This window comes from Neolamprologus brichardi, chromosome 16, assembly GCF_056152115.1.
Source record: "Neolamprologus brichardi isolate AB-2024 chromosome 16, ASM5615211v1, whole genome shotgun sequence".
In the NCBI taxonomy this organism is placed as follows: Eukaryota; Metazoa; Chordata; class Actinopteri; order Cichliformes; family Cichlidae; genus Neolamprologus; species Neolamprologus brichardi.
The window spans coordinates 11,294,499-11,312,734 of NC_142119.1; the positions used below are offsets into that span (position 1 = coordinate 11,294,499).

At 40.0% G+C, this 18,236-nt stretch overlaps 3 protein-coding genes across 4 annotated transcripts; 2 read left to right on the forward strand and 1 right to left on the reverse strand.

The window, feature by feature from the left end:
- The first annotated feature begins 1,191 nt into the window (after positions 1-1,191).
- LOC118455483 (trace amine-associated receptor 13c-like) lies at positions 1,192-2,417 on the forward strand. The gene is made up of 2 exons (XM_087829778.1): positions 1,192-1,367; positions 1,604-2,417. Exons 1-2 carry the CDS (start codon positions 1,192-1,194, stop codon positions 2,415-2,417), a joined length of 990 nt encoding a protein of 329 aa, XP_087685904.1.
- A 4,902-nt stretch (positions 2,418-7,319) lies between these two features.
- On the forward strand, positions 7,320-8,537 carry LOC118455482 (trace amine-associated receptor 13c-like). The gene is made up of 2 exons (XM_035914619.2): positions 7,320-7,498; positions 7,724-8,537. The coding sequence occupies exons 1-2, from the start codon at positions 7,320-7,322 to the stop codon at positions 8,535-8,537; spliced, it is 993 nt and encodes a 330-aa protein (XP_035770512.2).
- A 4,527-nt stretch (positions 8,538-13,064) lies between these two features.
- On the reverse strand, positions 13,065-15,977 carry LOC102780212 (trace amine-associated receptor 13c-like). 2 transcript variants are annotated; one of them, XM_087829714.1, is made up of 2 exons: positions 15,921-15,977; positions 13,065-13,878 (listed from the first exon to the last, which is right to left on the reverse strand). In XM_087829714.1, the coding sequence occupies exon 2, from the start codon at positions 13,818-13,820 to the stop codon at positions 13,065-13,067; it is 756 nt and encodes a 251-aa protein (XP_087685840.1). In that variant the 5' UTR covers positions 13,821-13,878; positions 15,921-15,977. The 2 variants fall into 2 exon arrangements, with proteins under 2 accessions (XP_087685840.1, XP_006811061.3); XM_006810998.3 differs by lacking the exon at positions 15,921-15,977 and adding an exon at positions 14,096-14,265.
- Positions 15,978-18,236: the final 2,259 nt, after the last annotated feature.

Sequence of the window (18,236 nt, forward strand, 5' to 3'; positions counted from 1 at the left end):
CCGTCTTGCAAACATACCGTCTGGCAGTACCTCCTCCCACATTTCTGCTTCACGCGCGTGAAAATTGCATATTTTAAAGCACGACCTGTTGCATGGTTGAATTTTAGCCAAGCTTTAGCTGTTGGATAGGTATTAGATGTCTGGTTTTCACAAAAAGTGAAAACAAAAACAGAAAAGCAGTAGTATTTTTGGGATGTAGGTCTTTGGTGTTTTTCAGTTTAACTGAGTGTTGCATAGTCTGACCTTGGAGCAAATTGCTGAGCTGTCCACTTCTAGGTGGATTGGCAAGTGTCTTGAAGGTTTTCCACTTGTAAATAACCTTTGTAAAATGATGGATGCCACACTGTTTAAAAAGTTGTTGCAGCCTTTCCCAGACTGATGTCCATCAAAGGTTCAGTCTCTAATATAAGTGCTGATGTTTTTTCTTCAATTCAATTCAATTCAATTTTATTTATATAGCGCCAAATCACAACAAAAGTCGCCTCAAGGCGCTTCATAGATACAGAGAAAAACCCAACAATCATATGACCCCCTATGAGCAAGCACTTTGGCGACAGTGGGAAGGAAAAACTCCCTTTTAACAGGAAGAAACCTCCGGCAGAACCAGGCTCAGGGAGGGGCGGCCATCTGCTGTGACCGGTTGGGGTGAGAGAAGCAATGGCAATGTATTAACAGACACCAGAATGTTGACCAGTAAACTGCCATTCCTGGGTTTATAGATGTGGTCACATTAATGCTGATCAGTTAATCAAATCCATTTGATTATCAGCACCAAGCTGGGTTCATACTGTTTTGCTATTAGGCAACAGTGCTAACCACAACATCACCATGCTGGCCAGAGACAATAACTAAGGTTCAAAATGTGAAAGAAAATATATCAAGCTGAAAATGTAAAATACATGAAATACATGGAAAATAAAACTAAGAACCAAACAGAGAATACTAAAAACTGAATTAAAAAGTTAGAAAATTCAAAACTCTGGGTGGAAGACCCAGAGCCATGACAATAATCTAAGAAAATCTATTAACCAAGTGTGAATGAGACAGTCAGTGTTAAAAAATGAAATTGTGAAAGAAAGGAAGAAGAGAAAAGGAAGGTCATCATGTTTTAGACTGAAAGAGAATGGTGGGAGGAGTGAGATAAATTAGCTGTATGAGAAGAGTTTCTAATTACAGAGCTGCAGGTGTCTGATGATGGAGATACCGAAAGGAGTCGAGCTCTGTTTCCCACAACTCCTCAACAGCTCCTGCAGGAAGCCGACACTTCACTGGTCCAAAGCTGTGCTCCTGAACATTGTGCTCTCATGTATCTCTCTGCTCACTGCTGCTCTAAACCTTCTCGTCATCATCTCAGTCTCCCACTTCAGGCAGAGATTAACTTTTCAACTGAAACTACAGTTTAAGTTTTAGATGTGTGAAAACTTCCGTTTATATTATATGACTTAGTTATTAAAGAATGAAGTGAACTTTTCTTGGTGTATTTTAACCATGGTCATAATGTCTTATTTGCTTGAATTGAATCATGCCTTATTAGTGCAGCATTTTCACTGAAGACATGTTGACATTAACAATGTGCATTATATTCTTTTCTGTCTCCCTGCAGGCAGCTGCACACACCCAGTAATATCCTCCTCCTCTCTCTGGCCGTCTCAGACTTTTTTGTGGGTCTCCTGTTGTTGCCTTTAGAAATTTTTAGAAAGACAAGCTGCTGGGTACTTGGTGATCGTATGTGTTCTGCTTATTGGTATTTGACCAGCAACATTATCTGTGCTTCAATAGGGAACATTGTTCTAATATCAGTTGACCGCTATGTGGCTATTTGTGACCCTCTGCATTATCCCAGCAGAATTACTTTGGCGAAAGTCAAACTCAGTGTTTGTCTGTGTTGGTTTTATGCTTTTTTCTACAGCAATCTTTATACAAAGGATATCATGATTGAACCAAGCAGGTATAATTCTTGCTTTGGAGAGTGTGTATTTTTTAGCAGCAATATTGCTATTGTTGTTGACCTTATTTTATTCTTTTTTGTTCCAGTAACTGTTATCATAGTCTTGTATATGAGAGTATTTGTGGTGGCTGTGTCTCAAGCTCGTGCCATGCGCTCTCATGTTACAGCTCTCACACTTCAGCGTTCACTGAATCAAACAAACAAATCTGAGCTGAAAGCAGCCAGGACTCTGGGGATTCTTGTAGTTGTGTTTCTAGCATGCTTCTCTCCACTCTACTGCTACTCTCTTGTTGATGAAAATGCAATCATTGATCCAGCTGCATCTTTTGTGGTCATTATCTTTTACATTAACTCTTGTCTAAACCCTTTGATCTATGCCTTGTTTTACCCCTGGTTTAGAAACGCTGTTAAACTTATCATCACGTTGGAGATCTTCAAGTATGACACAAGTGGTGCCAACATACTGTAAAAAGAGTATGAAACCTGCTCGTGCAATGGTTAGCACTGACACACCACAGCAAGAAAGCCCTGGATTTGAATCCAGCTGGTGCATAGTTTTAATGTTCCCTTGTCTATGGGGGGTTACACAGCTTCTGCTCAGAATCAAAAGACTTGCATGGTGATGCTAAATTGACTAGGTGTGAATGGCTGTCTTTCTCTACATTTTGACCTTTGACATACTGACCACCTGCCCAGGGTTTATAGTATGATAGCAGTGATAGAAAAAATATCACTATTGCTGTCACAGTTGTGACTGTGGTGTATATTCTAAATGAAAATTATGAGAAAAATATATGTAAGTATTTTTAATTTTTCTTATGTTTTTTATGTGTTAATTATTACCCAGTAAATCTCACTCCATTTCTTTTTCTGTGTATTCACCTTTTGGCTCCAATAATGTTCACTTCAGTGGTTCATGTTTTCTTGTTTTCTCTGGTTATTATACACTGTTGTTATATTTGTATTTTTTAAATACTGTGTTGTCAAACATAGTGTACAATAAAATTAAGATTAGATAAGAACTTTATTAATCCTGGGATAAATTATTGTGCCTTTTACATACACAAAAAGAAACACTGTGTTCAGAATCAGAGAGAGTAAAAAATGTAACAGCTGGAATCAATTTAAGAACAGAAAGTTAAACAGCTAATGAAAAAGATAAGTAAAGATAAGATGAGTATAACCAGTAGTGCAAGATGACAGAAAGTGTCACAGTAATGATAATAATGTTAATGCTTCTAGCAAGTGCAACAATTGTTAACTAAAACTAAATTACAAACAATAATAATAATAAAAATAATGACTTACTTTCTGTTACAGCTCAGTAATAAAGCGGGAACATTAGGATAACAGGGCAAAAATAAGACCTTAATAATGTGGTAATAAAGTTATTACCACTCAGTTTTCAAAGTAATAACCACTTAATATCCAAGTAATATCATGGTAGCACAATTGATTACAGTTGAGTCATATTACACTGAAATGTATCTAATTGGAAAAATACAGTTCAGTAAAAAAGGGGTAATACTAGGGTAACAAGGCAGAAAGAAAGAATATAACAATATAGTTATTTCAAAGCTATTGCCACTTTGTAGATACCACTTTTCACACCTTGGCTCGTGTGATAAGACAGAGGAATAATAGGAGGCCCAGGACCCTATTACGACACTCTCAATAGAATTTAATAATCTGGGACTCTCCACTAATTGCTGTTAGAACCTCTCAGATGACAGGCGAAATGTCTTCAAGAAACATAAGAAGTCCAGAAGCTTTTCTTTCCAAGCTCCTTCTCGTTTAATGTTTTCTTCGTTATTTCTACTACTTTCTACATTGTAGATACATAATAAAGACATCAAATATATGGAATCATGTTGCAAACAAAAAGCTTAATAATAACTGTAAACATGTCTTATATTTTAGATTCCTGAAAGTAGCCACCATTTGCTTTGTTGACAACACTGCAAACCCTTGGCCCTCTCTCAATGAGCTTCATGATTTAGTCACCTGAAATGGTTTTCACTTCACAGGTGTGCCTTGTCAGGGTTCATTTGTGAAATTACTTGCCTTCTTAATGGGGTTGGGACCATCAGTTTAATTTTAAAACTATGTAATTTTAAAACCGTGTATATACTGTATATTCTGTGTATAGTTATTATCTCACTCTCACTATTGCCTGTTTATGCCCTGTCCTTATCTTCAACATCATGCTGCTCTGTTGTATCTTAATTGCCCCTTGGGGATAAAAAAAAGTCTTTCTGATTCTGATCTGATTTTCTGAGTCGTGTTGTTCAGAAGTCAGGTTGGTACACATCTAGCAGCCCTATTTGACAACAGTCAAAATTCAAGGACCAATAAGCTAATTAAAGAGAAACAACAGTCCATCATTACTTTAAGAACCGAAGGTCAGTCAGTCCAGAAAATTGCTAAAACTGAAAAAAGCATTCTACAATCAAACCAGCTCCCATGAGCACCACCCCAGGAAAGGAGGACCAAGAATCACCTCTGCTCTTTAGGATAATTTCATCCAAGTCACCAGCCTCAGAAATGGCAAGTTAACAGCACCTCAGATTAGAGCCCAGATAAATACCATAAATGCCAGATAAATAAATGCAGAGAGTTCCCTCTCTACATCAACTGTTCAGAGGAGACTGCGCAAATCAGTCCTTTATGGTCAAATATCTGCTAACACATCACTACTAAGGAAAAGCAACAAGCAGAAGAGTTTTGTGGGGGTGGGGGCTCATGAACCACAAAGAATGGACATCAGACCAGTGGAAATCTGTGCTTTGGACTGATAAGTCCAAATTTGGGATCCTGTTTCCACCCTCCGTGTCTTTTTGCACTGCAGAAAAGGTGAACGTGAACATGATTGGTTGAAACAGTTTAATGTAGCCTTAGGTCTGATCACGTTTCATCTTCTTCAACTTTCTGGACATCTCCTTATATGGAGATGGCCCTTCTATAGGCAGCACTCCTGTTGCCATGATAACCACCTCTTTCCTCCCCCAGGTCTGTAGAGTTAAAAAGGGGGGTATAGTGCATACTATAAGATTTATGATCGAGGCCACATTCCTGTGAGGAAGTTGTGAGGAAGTGTTGTTTCTGTTAGTATCCGTGTGAGTCCAAAACTATTCTACAATGCACTGTGTGCAGTAAAAGACAAAACACAAATATATGATGCTAATTATGAGATATTAGTCTTAAAGTTAAAAATAAATCCTAATACACTGTTGGGGATTAATTCAAAACTGAAGGCACACTGAACCAGTGTGGGTACCACAGCATCTTTTGGTGACCTCAAACACACCTCCAGGCTGTGTATGGCGTAGGGGTATTTTACCAAGAAGGAGAGTGATAGAGTGCTGCGGCAGTCACCTGACACACTGCCACATAGAATACTGCACTTCCCACCAGAGATGGGCAGTAACGCGTTACTTGTAACTTGTGTGGAGGTAGATGAGGACCCAAACGCAAAACTCACAGAGACAGGAACTGAACTCAAAATCACTGCTTTATTGCAGGCCTTACAAAGAAGCAGAACTAAACTGGGAATACTAACAGAAGACCGAGGGAACACAGAAAGACACACAGGTTCGGGGAGGAGACATTGACGACGCGACCCTGAACTGAGGGAGACATGCACATAAATACACAGAGGGTTAACGAGGGAAGTGGGAGCACACGGGGAACACAGCTGACACAGATAATCGTAACGAGACAGGGCAGGAGTGAACACAACATGACACATACTGACGAGAGACTGTCAAAGCAAAACAGGAAGTACACAAAGGTTCAGACAGGAGGAGAGAGAGCACAGACATAACGGGCTGGGGAAAACATGAATGAAACACAAGGAGGGGAAACGAGGGCTCACAGATACACAGAGGGGCACAGAACCCAGGAACCACGGCATAAGGAACAAAATACAAAAATACAAGAAAACTAAGAATGCTGGGCCAACATGGCCCAGGACCATGACACAAAGTGAGGCTGTTGTGAAAGAAAGTTTTATTGTAGCAGAGGAGCCAAATCAGCCCGGTACCACTCTGAAGATCTGCAGGATGAAGCTGTGCGACGTCTTGTGTCCAGACAAAACGCAGATTTTGGCAAATGTGAGCCTGAGGAGAAATACGATTGCTGATCGGGTTTGTGAGATGGCCACTGATTTAAGAACACAGTTGTGTGAAAGAAGCAAAAACTTTATTGCATCTTGCTGTGGATGAAAGTACAGACATGATAGGCATTGCACAGCTGGCCATCTTCATCCATGGAGAGGAAATATTGAACATTAAATCGATGCACGGGACAACGACAGGAAAATACATTTTTTAAAACATATGTCAAAGTGTAACTGACATGAAACTGCCCTGGGACAAACTTGTTGGACCTACAACAGATGGAGCGCCGGTGTTGTGCGGTGAAAAAAGCGGACTAGTCAGCAGGATGCGAGTAAAGATGCAGGAGGAGAACTGTACCGGTGAGTTAACGGCAGATCACTGCATCACACACCAGGAAAGGCTGTGTGGTAAAGTCCTAAAAATGGAGCATGTAGTGATCACCGCAACGCAAACTAAATTTTATCTGAGCTAAAAGTTTAAATCACCGTCAATTTCAGTCTTTTATGTGGGAAATTTTTGAGCTCAGCAAGGAAATCTGTCAGTTCATGGACATGGCATGTATGATGCGGTGAAGGCATTTCACATGAAGCTGTCACAAATGCACCAGTGCAACCTGCCTCACTTTCCTTGTTGCCAAGTAATGCTGAACCAAGTCAGCGGACTTTGCTGAACTGCACCTGTGCACATTCAGATGGAGCTGCAGTGTAATGATACACTCAAGGGAAAGTACGACACCTAATGGCCCGCACAGTTTATTAGTTCCTTTCCTGAAGCAATGCCTCAGCTCGGTCTACATGCAGCTCCAACCTTGTGTTTGCGTTCATTTCTTTTTTCTGGGTTTTTGGCAGCATGTTCATATTTCTAACTTGCATAATTTTGACAGGATATAGTTTTATGAAGAGCAAAATATTTAAAGTTAAAGTTTATTTTTTTAAGTTTATTTAATCTGGAATAATATTCCTGTCTGTTTTTATTCATATTTATGTTTAAAAAACATTGTTTTAGTGTTCAATAAATGTTTATCTTGTTTTGCCCGCAACCTAAAGTGTGCTTTGAGTTTTGGCCCCCTGTGCAATTGAGTTTGACACCCCTGCTATAAAGTGTAAAACAGAACCACCATCTTTTGATTATGTATGAGGTTCTGTTGGTAGGGAAGAGAAGAAGGAGAGGTGAAGGGGGTGTGGAGGTGTGGCTAGATAAATCCCCTATGTGACAAGAAGCTCTGATCAGAGAGCTGCAGGAGCTGCAGCTGTATGATGATGGAGATGCAGAAAGAAGCCGAGCTCTGTTTCCCACAACTCATCAACAGTTCCTGCAGGAAGCCAACACTTCACTGGTCCAAAGCTGTGCTGCTGAACATTGTGCTGTCCTGCATCTCTCTGCTCACTGCTGCTCTAAACCTTCTCGTCATCATCTCAATCTCTTACTTCAGGCAGAGATTAACTTTTCAGCTGAAATTGAAGTTTAAGTCTTAAAAACTTTTAAAATAATTATTTAGTGATGAATGACATGAATATGGCACATCATTGGTGTATTTTAACCACACTGTAATGTTTCATTTGCTTGGCCTTACTGATGGAACATTTTTACTAATGGAATTAGTGAAGACATTTTTACATTATTAATGTGTAATATATTCTTTTTTCTCTCTCCTTAGGCAGCTTCACACACCCACTAACATCCTCCTCCTTTCTCTGGCTGTCTCAGACTTTCTCACTGGTCTCCTTATGCTGCCACTAGAAATAATTAGAAACACGGCCTGTTGGGTACTTGGTGATCTTATGTGTTCTGTTTATACTTGTCTGACAACCGGTCTTTTCTGTGTTTCAACTTGGAACGTAGTTCTCATTTCAGTTGACCGCTATGTAGCTATTTGTCACCCTCTTCATTACCCCACCAGAATTACCGTGGCAAGAGTCAAACTCTGTGTTTGTCTGTGTTGGTTTTATTCAACCTTCTACGGCAGTCTTTTAACAAAGGATGTTCTAATTAAGCCGGCCAGGTATAATTCCTGTTATGGAGAGTGTGTGTTTGTCATTAATGATATTGCAGGGTTTATTGATCTTGTGTTATCTTTTATTGTTCCAGTTTCTGTCATCATAGTTCTGTATATGAGAGTGTTTGTGGTGGCTGTGTCTCAAGCTCGTGCCATGCGCTCTCGTGTTACAGCTGTCACACTTCAGCGTTCAAGCAATCAAGCAAAGAAATCTGAACTGAAAGCAGCCAGGACTCTTGGAGTTCTTGTAGTTGGGTTTCTTGCATGTTACCTTCCATTTTACTGTTACTCTCTTATTGAAGTAAATGTGATCAATGACTCATCTACATTTTTTCTGATCATTGTGTTGTACTTTAACTCGTGTCTAAACCCACTGATGTATGCCCTTTTTTACTCTTGGTTTAGAAATGCTGTTAAACTTATTATCACTCTGCAGATTTTTAAGCATGACACTAGTGAAGCAAACATGTTTTAAAAAGATAAGGAAACCCACTCTACTAAGAATTGAAATCAATAAATCGATAAATTCAGAAATCTGAAAATGAAAATTTTGACCTTGTCACAAATGAGGAAATATAGAAAATGTCATTAAAGTATGATAGTGTTGCGGCAATTTATTTTATTATTTCTTATTTTTATTTGATTATTTATATTATATGCCCCTTCCGTTAATAATTTTATAGACCAAAATGCAGCTTTATCTTATTAATAGAATAAATATGTTAACTATGTATTCGAGAAGGAAATTGCCAGTAAAATTTCATGAAGTACTTTTTTAAAGGTCTGATTTCCTAATACTTTTTACATAGACTTTATCCAGCTTTTGGCTCAGTGTGATTAAAGAATGTGTGGGGATTATATCATTTTAATATCATGTTTATCATGTTCCTTTTTATTCGTTTATATCCTTTTTATTAAGCTTTGAGTAGTGGAATTTGATTAAAACATTTATTCAATAAATTACACATATAGTTTCAGTTACAGAGGAGTTGGCCTTCTGTCTGGTAAGAGGTTATAAGCTTTAGTTGGCGAGGTGAGAGGTGAGACAGAGTGCACTGAGGTGTCTCGACCTCAGTGCGAGACACACACAGTTTGCCTGCACACACACACATAGTATACAGACTCATTTCTAGGTAAGAGTTCAGACATATTTTGCTTGTAACTGCATTTTGTGCCTGCATAAGTGACAGTTTTTTGTAGGATGTGGTTCTGATGTTCCGGAGATAAGCCAGAGTAAGAAGATCAACAGGAAGCACATGGCGTCGAGACGGAGAAAATGTTCTTTTTGAATGTGTCAAAGGTTGTGGTTATTGTAACTTATGCATGTTATGTATCTGCTTTGATGCATGAAGGGGCGTAATAATACCCTGACGTGTAAAACATTCTGAGTATGCTTTCTTTGGGGGATTTATGCTGAGGATTGTGATGGTGTATTTCCTCCACACATGTGTTTAATAAAATCATTGTTTTGACGCACTTGGACTTGTGGTCGTTTGTCTCTCACCTCAATCACGAATCAGGACAAATGTTAACTTTAGTATTGTCTCTCTGTCTGTTGCTATTATCATTTACCACTGTTATAGTGGTTTCATGAGTACCATATTACCATGTATTTTATTTTTAAAGGGGCCTACAGAAATAGGTCACATAAAAGAGGTCAAAGTAACAAAACTCTACTCAAAGTTGACAAAAAAAGAATACTGATAACTCAAACAAACTGATTGTTAGGTTTAATGTATGTGTTGTAGGTTGCCATTTAAGAGCTCTGCCCATCCGGGCTAAGTCTCGTGACCTATCCCACTATAATAACCAGTGTTGGTCAAGTTACTTGAAAAAAGTAATCAGTAACAAATTACCGATTACTTCCCCAAAAAAGTAATCCCGTTACTTTACTGATTACTTATTTTTAAAAGTTACTTAGTTACTTTTTAAGAACACGATTTACAACCTGAATAGGTGATAAAGCGATAGATCTTTCAGCCCAATTCTACTTTTTCTACATAATCCATCATACAAAATGTAATCAAATGGAAAAGTCCCTTTTTAAAACTTGTTTTATTAGTTTTAATCTTTTAACTTTATGCATCAAGCAAAAATTTAATTATATGCACCATTCTCTGACTGGAAGAAATTAGTTTAACATTTAAACTTATTTTCTGCACATTCCAGCACATAATTTTTTTTTTGTGTGTGTTTACACTCACTCTTTCAAATAGATGCAAGTAAAACACAGCAGAAAATAAATAAAATCGAAGACTAGCGGTTCTGTTGCTCTATTTTCACCTGTAAAGCAGGAGTGGGGTAGGCGGAGGTTTACCCTGGTGCAGGTGTGCCGCAGCGGTCAGTGGAAGAATCCGCGAGTTTCTCTGTGAGTTTCCCATTACGTCGTTGCGCACTCGGTGCTTGCTCAGAAGTTTAGGGGTTTTTTTCGCTGTAAAAAGACGTTTTCTTCCCACGCACAGCGGACACTAATGTTTTTGTCACTTTTTATGGAATCAAACTCAAAGTAAGGTCAGTACTTCCACGCTTTAAACGCTGCACGCTCATACTATCTCCCGCACTCGATATATGATCCATCGTTGATCTGCACACAGCTGTTGTCACGAACGTCACACTCGCTTACGTCACTGTCATGAGACATTCTCGCAGAAAAATCATGGTTTTAGTAACGCAGAAACGCAGCGTTCCTACAGGAAAGTAACGTAATCTAATTACCGTTTTTGCAATAGTAATCCCTTACTTTACTCGTTACTTGAAAAAAGTAATCAGATTACAGTAACACGTTACAAGTAACGCGTTGCTGCCCATCTCTGATAATAACCGTAGCCACTAATGAGAATAGTGACTGTCACTGCCCCTCTCTTCCAGCACCCCGAAGCGGAAACACTGATAGGATGGGTAGGACACCACTGGGTTTTCCCTTCTGCTCCGATCGGCTGGATTTTTAACTTTTAGTGATTTTTACACCGTGGCGGACGCCACTGGACTTTTAATGTTTTTGTTTTATTGATTTTTATTGTGAGTTTTCCCTGGCCAGGGTTGTTTTAATTCATTTTACATTTTTAACTGTTTAAATATAATAAATTATATTTTAGTGATAGTTTTTTTTAAATCCTGTCTATTCCCTTGGCTGCTCCACTGCTCCGTCCGTTTTTGAGGAGGGTTTCCCTTCTAGAATAACACCTGTGTTAAATCACAATCACATTACCCCGTTACATAATTGGCGTTGTCGACATAGGATACGGAGGAGCAGTTGGTGGTAGCTGGGGGAATAGTAAATTTGATGGTGCATGTGTATCCCAGTGCCCCAGTGTTGCTGTAGTTTAAAGGGTTAGGCAAAATAAGAAGATGGAGGATAGACTGCTGGAGCCAAAGCCAAGGACCCCTGAGCAGATATGGACAATGTGCACAGGTATGAGTGTTTGGCCACAAGAAGAGTAAATGAGGAACTTCCGACCTAGATTGTCATGGGAGGTCAGCTGCAGGGATGCGGGACGTGCGGTAATGGTTCGCTGCTAGGCAGCAGTGCTTGGATTAACCCTTTAAAGCCAGTCGGAGCGGGCATGCTCCGTTTTGCGCAACTATTTTTAAATCCCGGTAGCACTGCAACCACGTAAGCTAGCGCAATAATTTTTTTTGCATATGAAACCGGAGTTGTACTTACATCTTATGCCATCAGCTTGTCCTAGGTCACAGTTTCCTTCCACATATAGCTTTGCAAAAACTGCATAAAAACCACTCGCAGCAACAAAAACATAATATTCCAGAAACACGCTTTGCCGATCCGATCAGCTGTTTGTAACACTTCCTACGTCCATCAGCGCGAACTATCGCATGTCCGCCATGACCCGCCCAAAACCGGAAATGACGTCATTTTGCGGAAATGTAGTTTTTTTACCATCAGGGCTTTATGAGCCTATACTGGTGTTTTTAAAAGTTATGTTTGACTTTATGACTTTCTGTGTCACTTCTGGGATGCTTAGGACTCGTATTGCACTGCTGGAAATAGTTTATTTTGATGCATATGCTGTTTTTTTTGCAAATTTGCACTATAATATTTATTTTTGTTTTTCCTGCAGTATATAAAAATTGGTGTATTTCAAAAATAAAACTATGAAGACACTTAAAATAAATTTCCTGTGGTGGGAAACTATTTTGTGCAACTTTGTTGTATTTAGTTTTGAGGGATAAGCCTCTTAAATTTCTCTAACTAGAAATATATGTTAAAAAAAAAAAAACTATTTTAATTCTTTTTGTAGTTTATTGCACTTTTTTGCAATTTATGTAATTTCTATGCAGACATATTATTAAAATTTGGGCTATAATGGTTGTATTGATGTATATCAACTTGAAATGCTCCCAAAAATGGCACTACAGCATGTAAAAATATAATATAGCTCTGGCGAACTTGGTTCTATGGTAGGTCTTAAGCCCAGGTTAGGCCTGGAAGTATCCCCACAGTAGCAGCTAGGTGCAGTTTAGGACCCAATGGTTTCCGGATAGCTATGCTATGGGGACGTGAAAGGGATTGCTCGTTGTGGCATTTGACTGTATGGCCCACTTTGTAATATTTTCGCTTGTGTGACACTTTTATTTATTCATGTCACATAAAATGTAATAAATAAATTATAAAATACAAAAACTATTTGCATTTCAACTTTTAACTATTTAAATTTTCAGCTTTTTCCTTTTAAACAAGTTTAAAGTGAAACAACACAAAACACTGCAAACCACAATAAAATATAAATTAAAATATGCAAAACAAAAAGATGCACATTCTCTGTCATATGGGCCTGCATGAATAAACTTTCTGAATCCTCTATCATCCGCAACTGAAAATAGTTGTGGATGATTACTGGCACAAGTAATTTGAATGTTAGTGTTTGTGGAATTGAAGTGGTCACAAATGCTGTTTTTTCCCTCTGTAATTAATGCAGTAGATTACCACATGGGTCCATTTCCTGATTTAAAGCAGTTTACTGGAGCAGGGTTCAGAGTCTTTTTATAGTATGTTGGCCTCACAGGAGTTATGCTTTAATATCTGCAATGTGATAATAAGTTTAACAGCCTTTCTAAACCAGGGGTAAAACAGGGCATACATCAAAGGGTTTATGCAAGACTTAAAATGAAAGATAAAGACCACAAAAGATGCAGGTGGATCATTGACAGCATTTTTATCAGTGAGAGAGTAGCAATAAAATGGACAGTAGCATGACAGAAACACAACTACAAGAACCCCCAGAGTCCTGGCTGCTTTCAGCTCAGATTTGTTTGTTTGATTCAATGAACGCTGAAGTGTGACAGCTGTAACATGAGAGCGCATGGCACGAGCCTGAGACACAGCCACCACAAATACTCTCATATACAGAACTATGATGACAGAAACTGGAAGAATAAAAAATAAAATAAGGTCAACCATTCCAGAAAAATCATTGATGACAACCACACACTCACCATAACAGGTATTATACCTGCCTGGTTCAATCAGCATTTCTTGCGTATAAAAACTGCAGTAGAAAGTTGTATAAAACCAACACAGACAAACACTGAGTTTGACTCTAGGCACAGTAATTCTTGTGGAGTAATGCAGAGGGTCACAAATAGCCACATAACGGTCAATTGATATAAGAACTATGTTCCCTATTGAAGCACAGCTAATGTTTACAGCCAGAAAAAAATAAACAGAACACATAAGATCACCAAGTACCCAGCAGGCCATGCTTCTAAGGATTTCTGCTGGCATCAACAAGAGACCCATGAGAAAGTCTGAGACAGCAAGAGAGAGTAGGAGGATGTTGCTGGGTGTGTGAAGCTTCCTGAAATAAAACAAAAAAGAATATATTAGTAAGTTTAAAATGTAAAAAGGTCCATTATTAAGACTGTAAGACAAAGACATTAAGGTGTATAAAAATTAAATATTGTGATTTAAATTGACCAAGAATGTGCCAAATTCATTTCAATTTAGATAATAAATCATGGTGTTAAACTTTTTAAATGAAAATACAGTTTAAGTTTTAGTAACATTATCTGTGCCTGAAGTAGGAGACTGAGATGATCACGAGAAGGTTTAGAGCAGCAGTGAGCAGAGAGATGCAGGACAAGACAATGTTCAGGAGCACAGCTTTGGACCAGTGAAGTGTCGGCTTCCTGCAAGAAATGTTGAGCAGTTGTGGAAAACAGAGCTCAGCTCCTTTCTCCATCATCAGACAACTACAACCTCTGCAGCTCTCTGAACTGATCTCACTATTATACAGCAGATTTATCTCTGCGTCTGATCTTTCTCCTCCTCTCATTCATCCTCTGTAGAATTCGCTCCTATTTCTCTCTGCACAACCTCTTGGACTGTCATACACATAATTTATTTTGTTCAACCTCTCTTTCCTTTGCTCCGCTGTGCCTCTTTTTCTCTCTGCCAGTCCTCTCTCCTGTTATTTCTGTCTTTCTCTCATGTGGGCAATTTTGATTTCTTTGCATTTGCTTCACCTGTGGAGTTCCTGCTCCACTCCAATTTCACTTCACCTATTGTATTCTCAAATGCAACTTTCACTTGGTAAAAATAATTTGTTCTTACAATAAACTATTAGTAAACTTAGCAAACTGGCTGAAAGGTAGTGAAAGTGAAGAGGGGGACCTGTCAGGGTTAGTCTGTGGACCTCATCCCTAATATCCAATCTCTAATATTCCTCTAATATCCCTAGTAGTTGGCGCATTGTCCCAATTGCCATCTCCATCTGAGAGAGCACAGACCTTCCTCTTTTCTCGTAGCTGCCACATGAGCTCTGAGCACACTAGCACGAAACAAGGACACCGAGATTCACAGTAAAACTTACAAAAATGATACAGAAAGAAGAGTTAGCACTCACTGCTGATACTAAAATTGATTTTATGCATGTATACTGCTAAAACAGTGCGTTCAAATTTAATCACTATTAACTAGCTCTGATTCTCTCTGCATTTTTGGTCGTAGAAAATCAGGGCTTAGAGAGAGTGCCTGTAGTGGAGATATCAAAGATAGGCACGGCTGTGGCACTGATTCAGTCTTTGAGCACTATGGTCACCCCGGTGTGTCGGCCAGAACACCACTTAAGGCCAAATTGTCCCAGAGTAGGAAAGAAGGAGGGAGCTTGAGGTTCCGTTTGAGGCACTTTATTGTCACCACTCAATTTCTGGGGCTGTAAACACAGCGGGTGTACATAGGTGTGTGTCTGGGTGTGTGTGTGTGTGTGGTTTCCTACAAAGGAAATAAACAAGGGAAATAACGATAAATAAAGAGAAAAGACAAGTCAAATACTCAAATATAAACATAATACAATATAGTGAACATAATCACATATAAAGATCAGAAAAATATAATACACTTCAAACTGCTCACACTATGCAACTAAACGACATTAGTGCGAGGTTAAACAACCGTCAATATACAGGAACTACTTCCGGTAGTTGTACACAATAAAAGCGTCCGCCATTATAATCCGCTATAGTGCTCTTATTGTGAAGGGCAAGCGGGACGCCATACTTCCGGTCGAACTACGTTCGCTTTTTTATTAGTTCTCGTACCTAATTGTTCGCTACAAACTCCGCTACTTCAAAGTAAACAATCACAAGCATCACATACAACATACAGAGAAGGTCTGATAACACAGGAATGACATTATGGACATACGAGCTACTGTACATGCGTCAACAAAGCTAAACCAGGGTAAGCTAACAACATAAATTAGCATATGAAATGAGGGTGAACTCACGCGTTGCATGCGTGGCCTACCGCTCCAACTATGGACTACGTTAGCTCCTAAATGGTAACATACTACAGTACTGACAGAAACAAAGGCAAAATACAACACAGGTCACTACTTACTTGTCATTTACGCACACATAACTTTCCCCAGGAATCAGTGCACCCCCTCCGGACCAACACTGCTCATCCGACCTTAAACTGCCCACCTTACTAACCGGATGATGTCACTAGAAGGTGGGCTGGCCCAAACTGACAGAAGACTGAACATGAAATGAACTTATATAAACTTATAAACCCCATTAAAACTATTATATGAACTTTGGGGCCTTTTGTACAGCCGCCCCCAAATGTATGTAAGACATTTGCTCATCAATAAGGCAACAAAGTTCTAGGGTTGTGGTGAGTTCAATGCAGAGCTGTCCTCATCTTCCCCAGAGGGCAGCGCAGGGAGGACAACCAGTCTGGCAACTGGCCGAGTGTAGACTCTCTCCTTCCCCTTCACGTCAGCTGACCTGATGCGTCCATCAGGGCTAGGATGAGTTTTAATCACCCACCCCACAGGCCAGAGAGCCCTGTGGATCAACGATCATCACCACAGAGTCCTCAGCCAAATCAGCCGCCGTTGTTTGCCACTTCTGGCGAGTCTGCAGACTGGGGCTGTGTCCCATTTCAGGGTCTGCACGCTTGAAGTACGCGCACTACGCGTACTACGTACGGTGCGTACTATAAGTACGAGAAGTGCGGAAGTGAGAGGCTTGTGAAATGGAACGGTATATGCTTCGTCGCGCTGTTCAGGTTGCCTAGCAACCATGATACTAACCGCGAGACACGTTACATACAGCTTTGTTTGACAGAAATGAAGGAGAAAATTGTTTTGTTGGTCATTCATTTTTGTTCTGACATCACTTTGATTAGTTGAGTATCTGAGGCTGAGACCACAGGACTGTAAAACATGATTGTTGGGCTTCATTTCTGTACTGAACAGTTATTTAAGATTAGTTAGTAAATAATAATTAGTTAATGTTGTTCATGAGACTAAAGTCATCTCACTATGGTAATGTAAATATAATATGGCCAATATTATAGTATTGTTATATATTATATTATCACTGACTGTCAGCTTGTTGCGTTTGTGGATATATGACTGACTTTAATTATCCATAAAATCATCAGATTCTCTGTAAGATTAAGGTCGACTATATGTATATTTAGAAGTAGAGGCTTTAAAACCAAGTTAATGCTGAAAGTAGAAACATCACTAATGTCACATAACTTTGCCGACATGTGGCCAACAGCAATGTTTTAATGTTCTTCATTATTAAACATTCGCACATGAATAAGTGACGTCATATTCAGTACTTACTTTTGACAGTTCACTCTTGGCCGCTCCCTTCTGCCGTATTTTGCGGCAAAATTATCCACACCCACCGCCGCGCTATGAATTGTGGGATATATGGGACCACGAAGCGTGCACCGGACCACGCTTGATATTTGGGGAAATCGACGGCGCATTTGGAGTATGCATTTCAAGTACACTTTGAATTGGGACAGCCGTCGTCGCGTGGCGGTGACGTAACCGCACTTAAAATGCGTACTTCAAGCGTGCAGACCCTGAATTGGGACACAGCATGGGAATGTACTGACAGATGAAACGTGACCAGAAATGGTCAGCCAAAACCTGGGAGTGCTTCCAGCGATGGCGGCTGAGGAGCTCACTCTCTGGGTATACTATCTGAGGCAGCGATCCAGCCGGCCGCCCCATCAGAAGAACATTGGGAGTCACCGGATCTGCATCTCTGGCATTGGGAGACACATACCCCAGGGGTTGAGTATCCCTTCCACTTCGATGAGTACAGTACGAAGCACTTCTTCTGGAACTGACTGAGCACCAACGGTGGCATAGAGGGCATACTTAACCGACCGGATCTCCCTTTCCCATGCTCCCCCAAAGTGTGGGGCACCTGGAGGATTAAAGCGGAAGCTGATCCTCTGGGGTGCTAGAAGCTGTTCTAGTTCTGGGGCCATCTTGAGAAAGGTCTCGCGCAGTTCCCTCTCACCTCCCCTGAAGTTGGTCCCCTGGTCTGAAAACAACTCGGCAGGTGTTCCTCTACGGGCGACAAATCGCCGAAGAGCCATCAGGAATGCATTTGCATCAATGGTGTTAAGAACATCCAAGTGGACTGCCCTGATGGTAAGGCACTTGAATATGATTCCCCATCTCTTCTCAATACGCCGACCAACTTTGACCTCAAACGGCCCGAAGCAGTCCATTCCCGTAGAGTAGAAAGCCGGTTTATATAGACGTAGCCGGGCTGCTGGTAGGTCTGCCATCCTTGGCACTGTAGGTCTAGCTCTCCACCTTTGACAATCAGCACAGAGGTGTTGGTAGTGCCGGACAGCTTCACGCCCTCGCAGAATCCAGTAGGAGCGCCGAAG

Bases quoted from the DNA above. Each gene is read 5' to 3' on its own strand.
- LOC102780212 (XM_006810998.3), bottom strand. From the start codon at position 14,265: ATGATGGAGAAAGGAGCTGAGCTCTGTTTTCCACAACTGCTCAACATT. The intron at 13,879-14,095 runs GCACAGATAATG...GTTTTATTTCAG, and splicing joins ATCTCAGTCTCCTACTTCAG to GAAGCTTCACACACCCAGCA.
- LOC118455483 (XM_087829778.1), top strand. From the start codon at position 1,192: ATGATGGAGATACCGAAAGGAGTCGAGCTCTGTTTCCCACAACTCCTC. The intron at 1,368-1,603 runs GCAGAGATTAAC...GTCTCCCTGCAG, and splicing joins ATCTCAGTCTCCCACTTCAG to GCAGCTGCACACACCCAGTA.
- LOC118455482 (XM_035914619.2), top strand. From the start codon at position 7,320: ATGATGATGGAGATGCAGAAAGAAGCCGAGCTCTGTTTCCCACAACTC. The intron at 7,499-7,723 runs GCAGAGATTAAC...CTCTCTCCTTAG, and splicing joins ATCTCAATCTCTTACTTCAG to GCAGCTTCACACACCCACTA.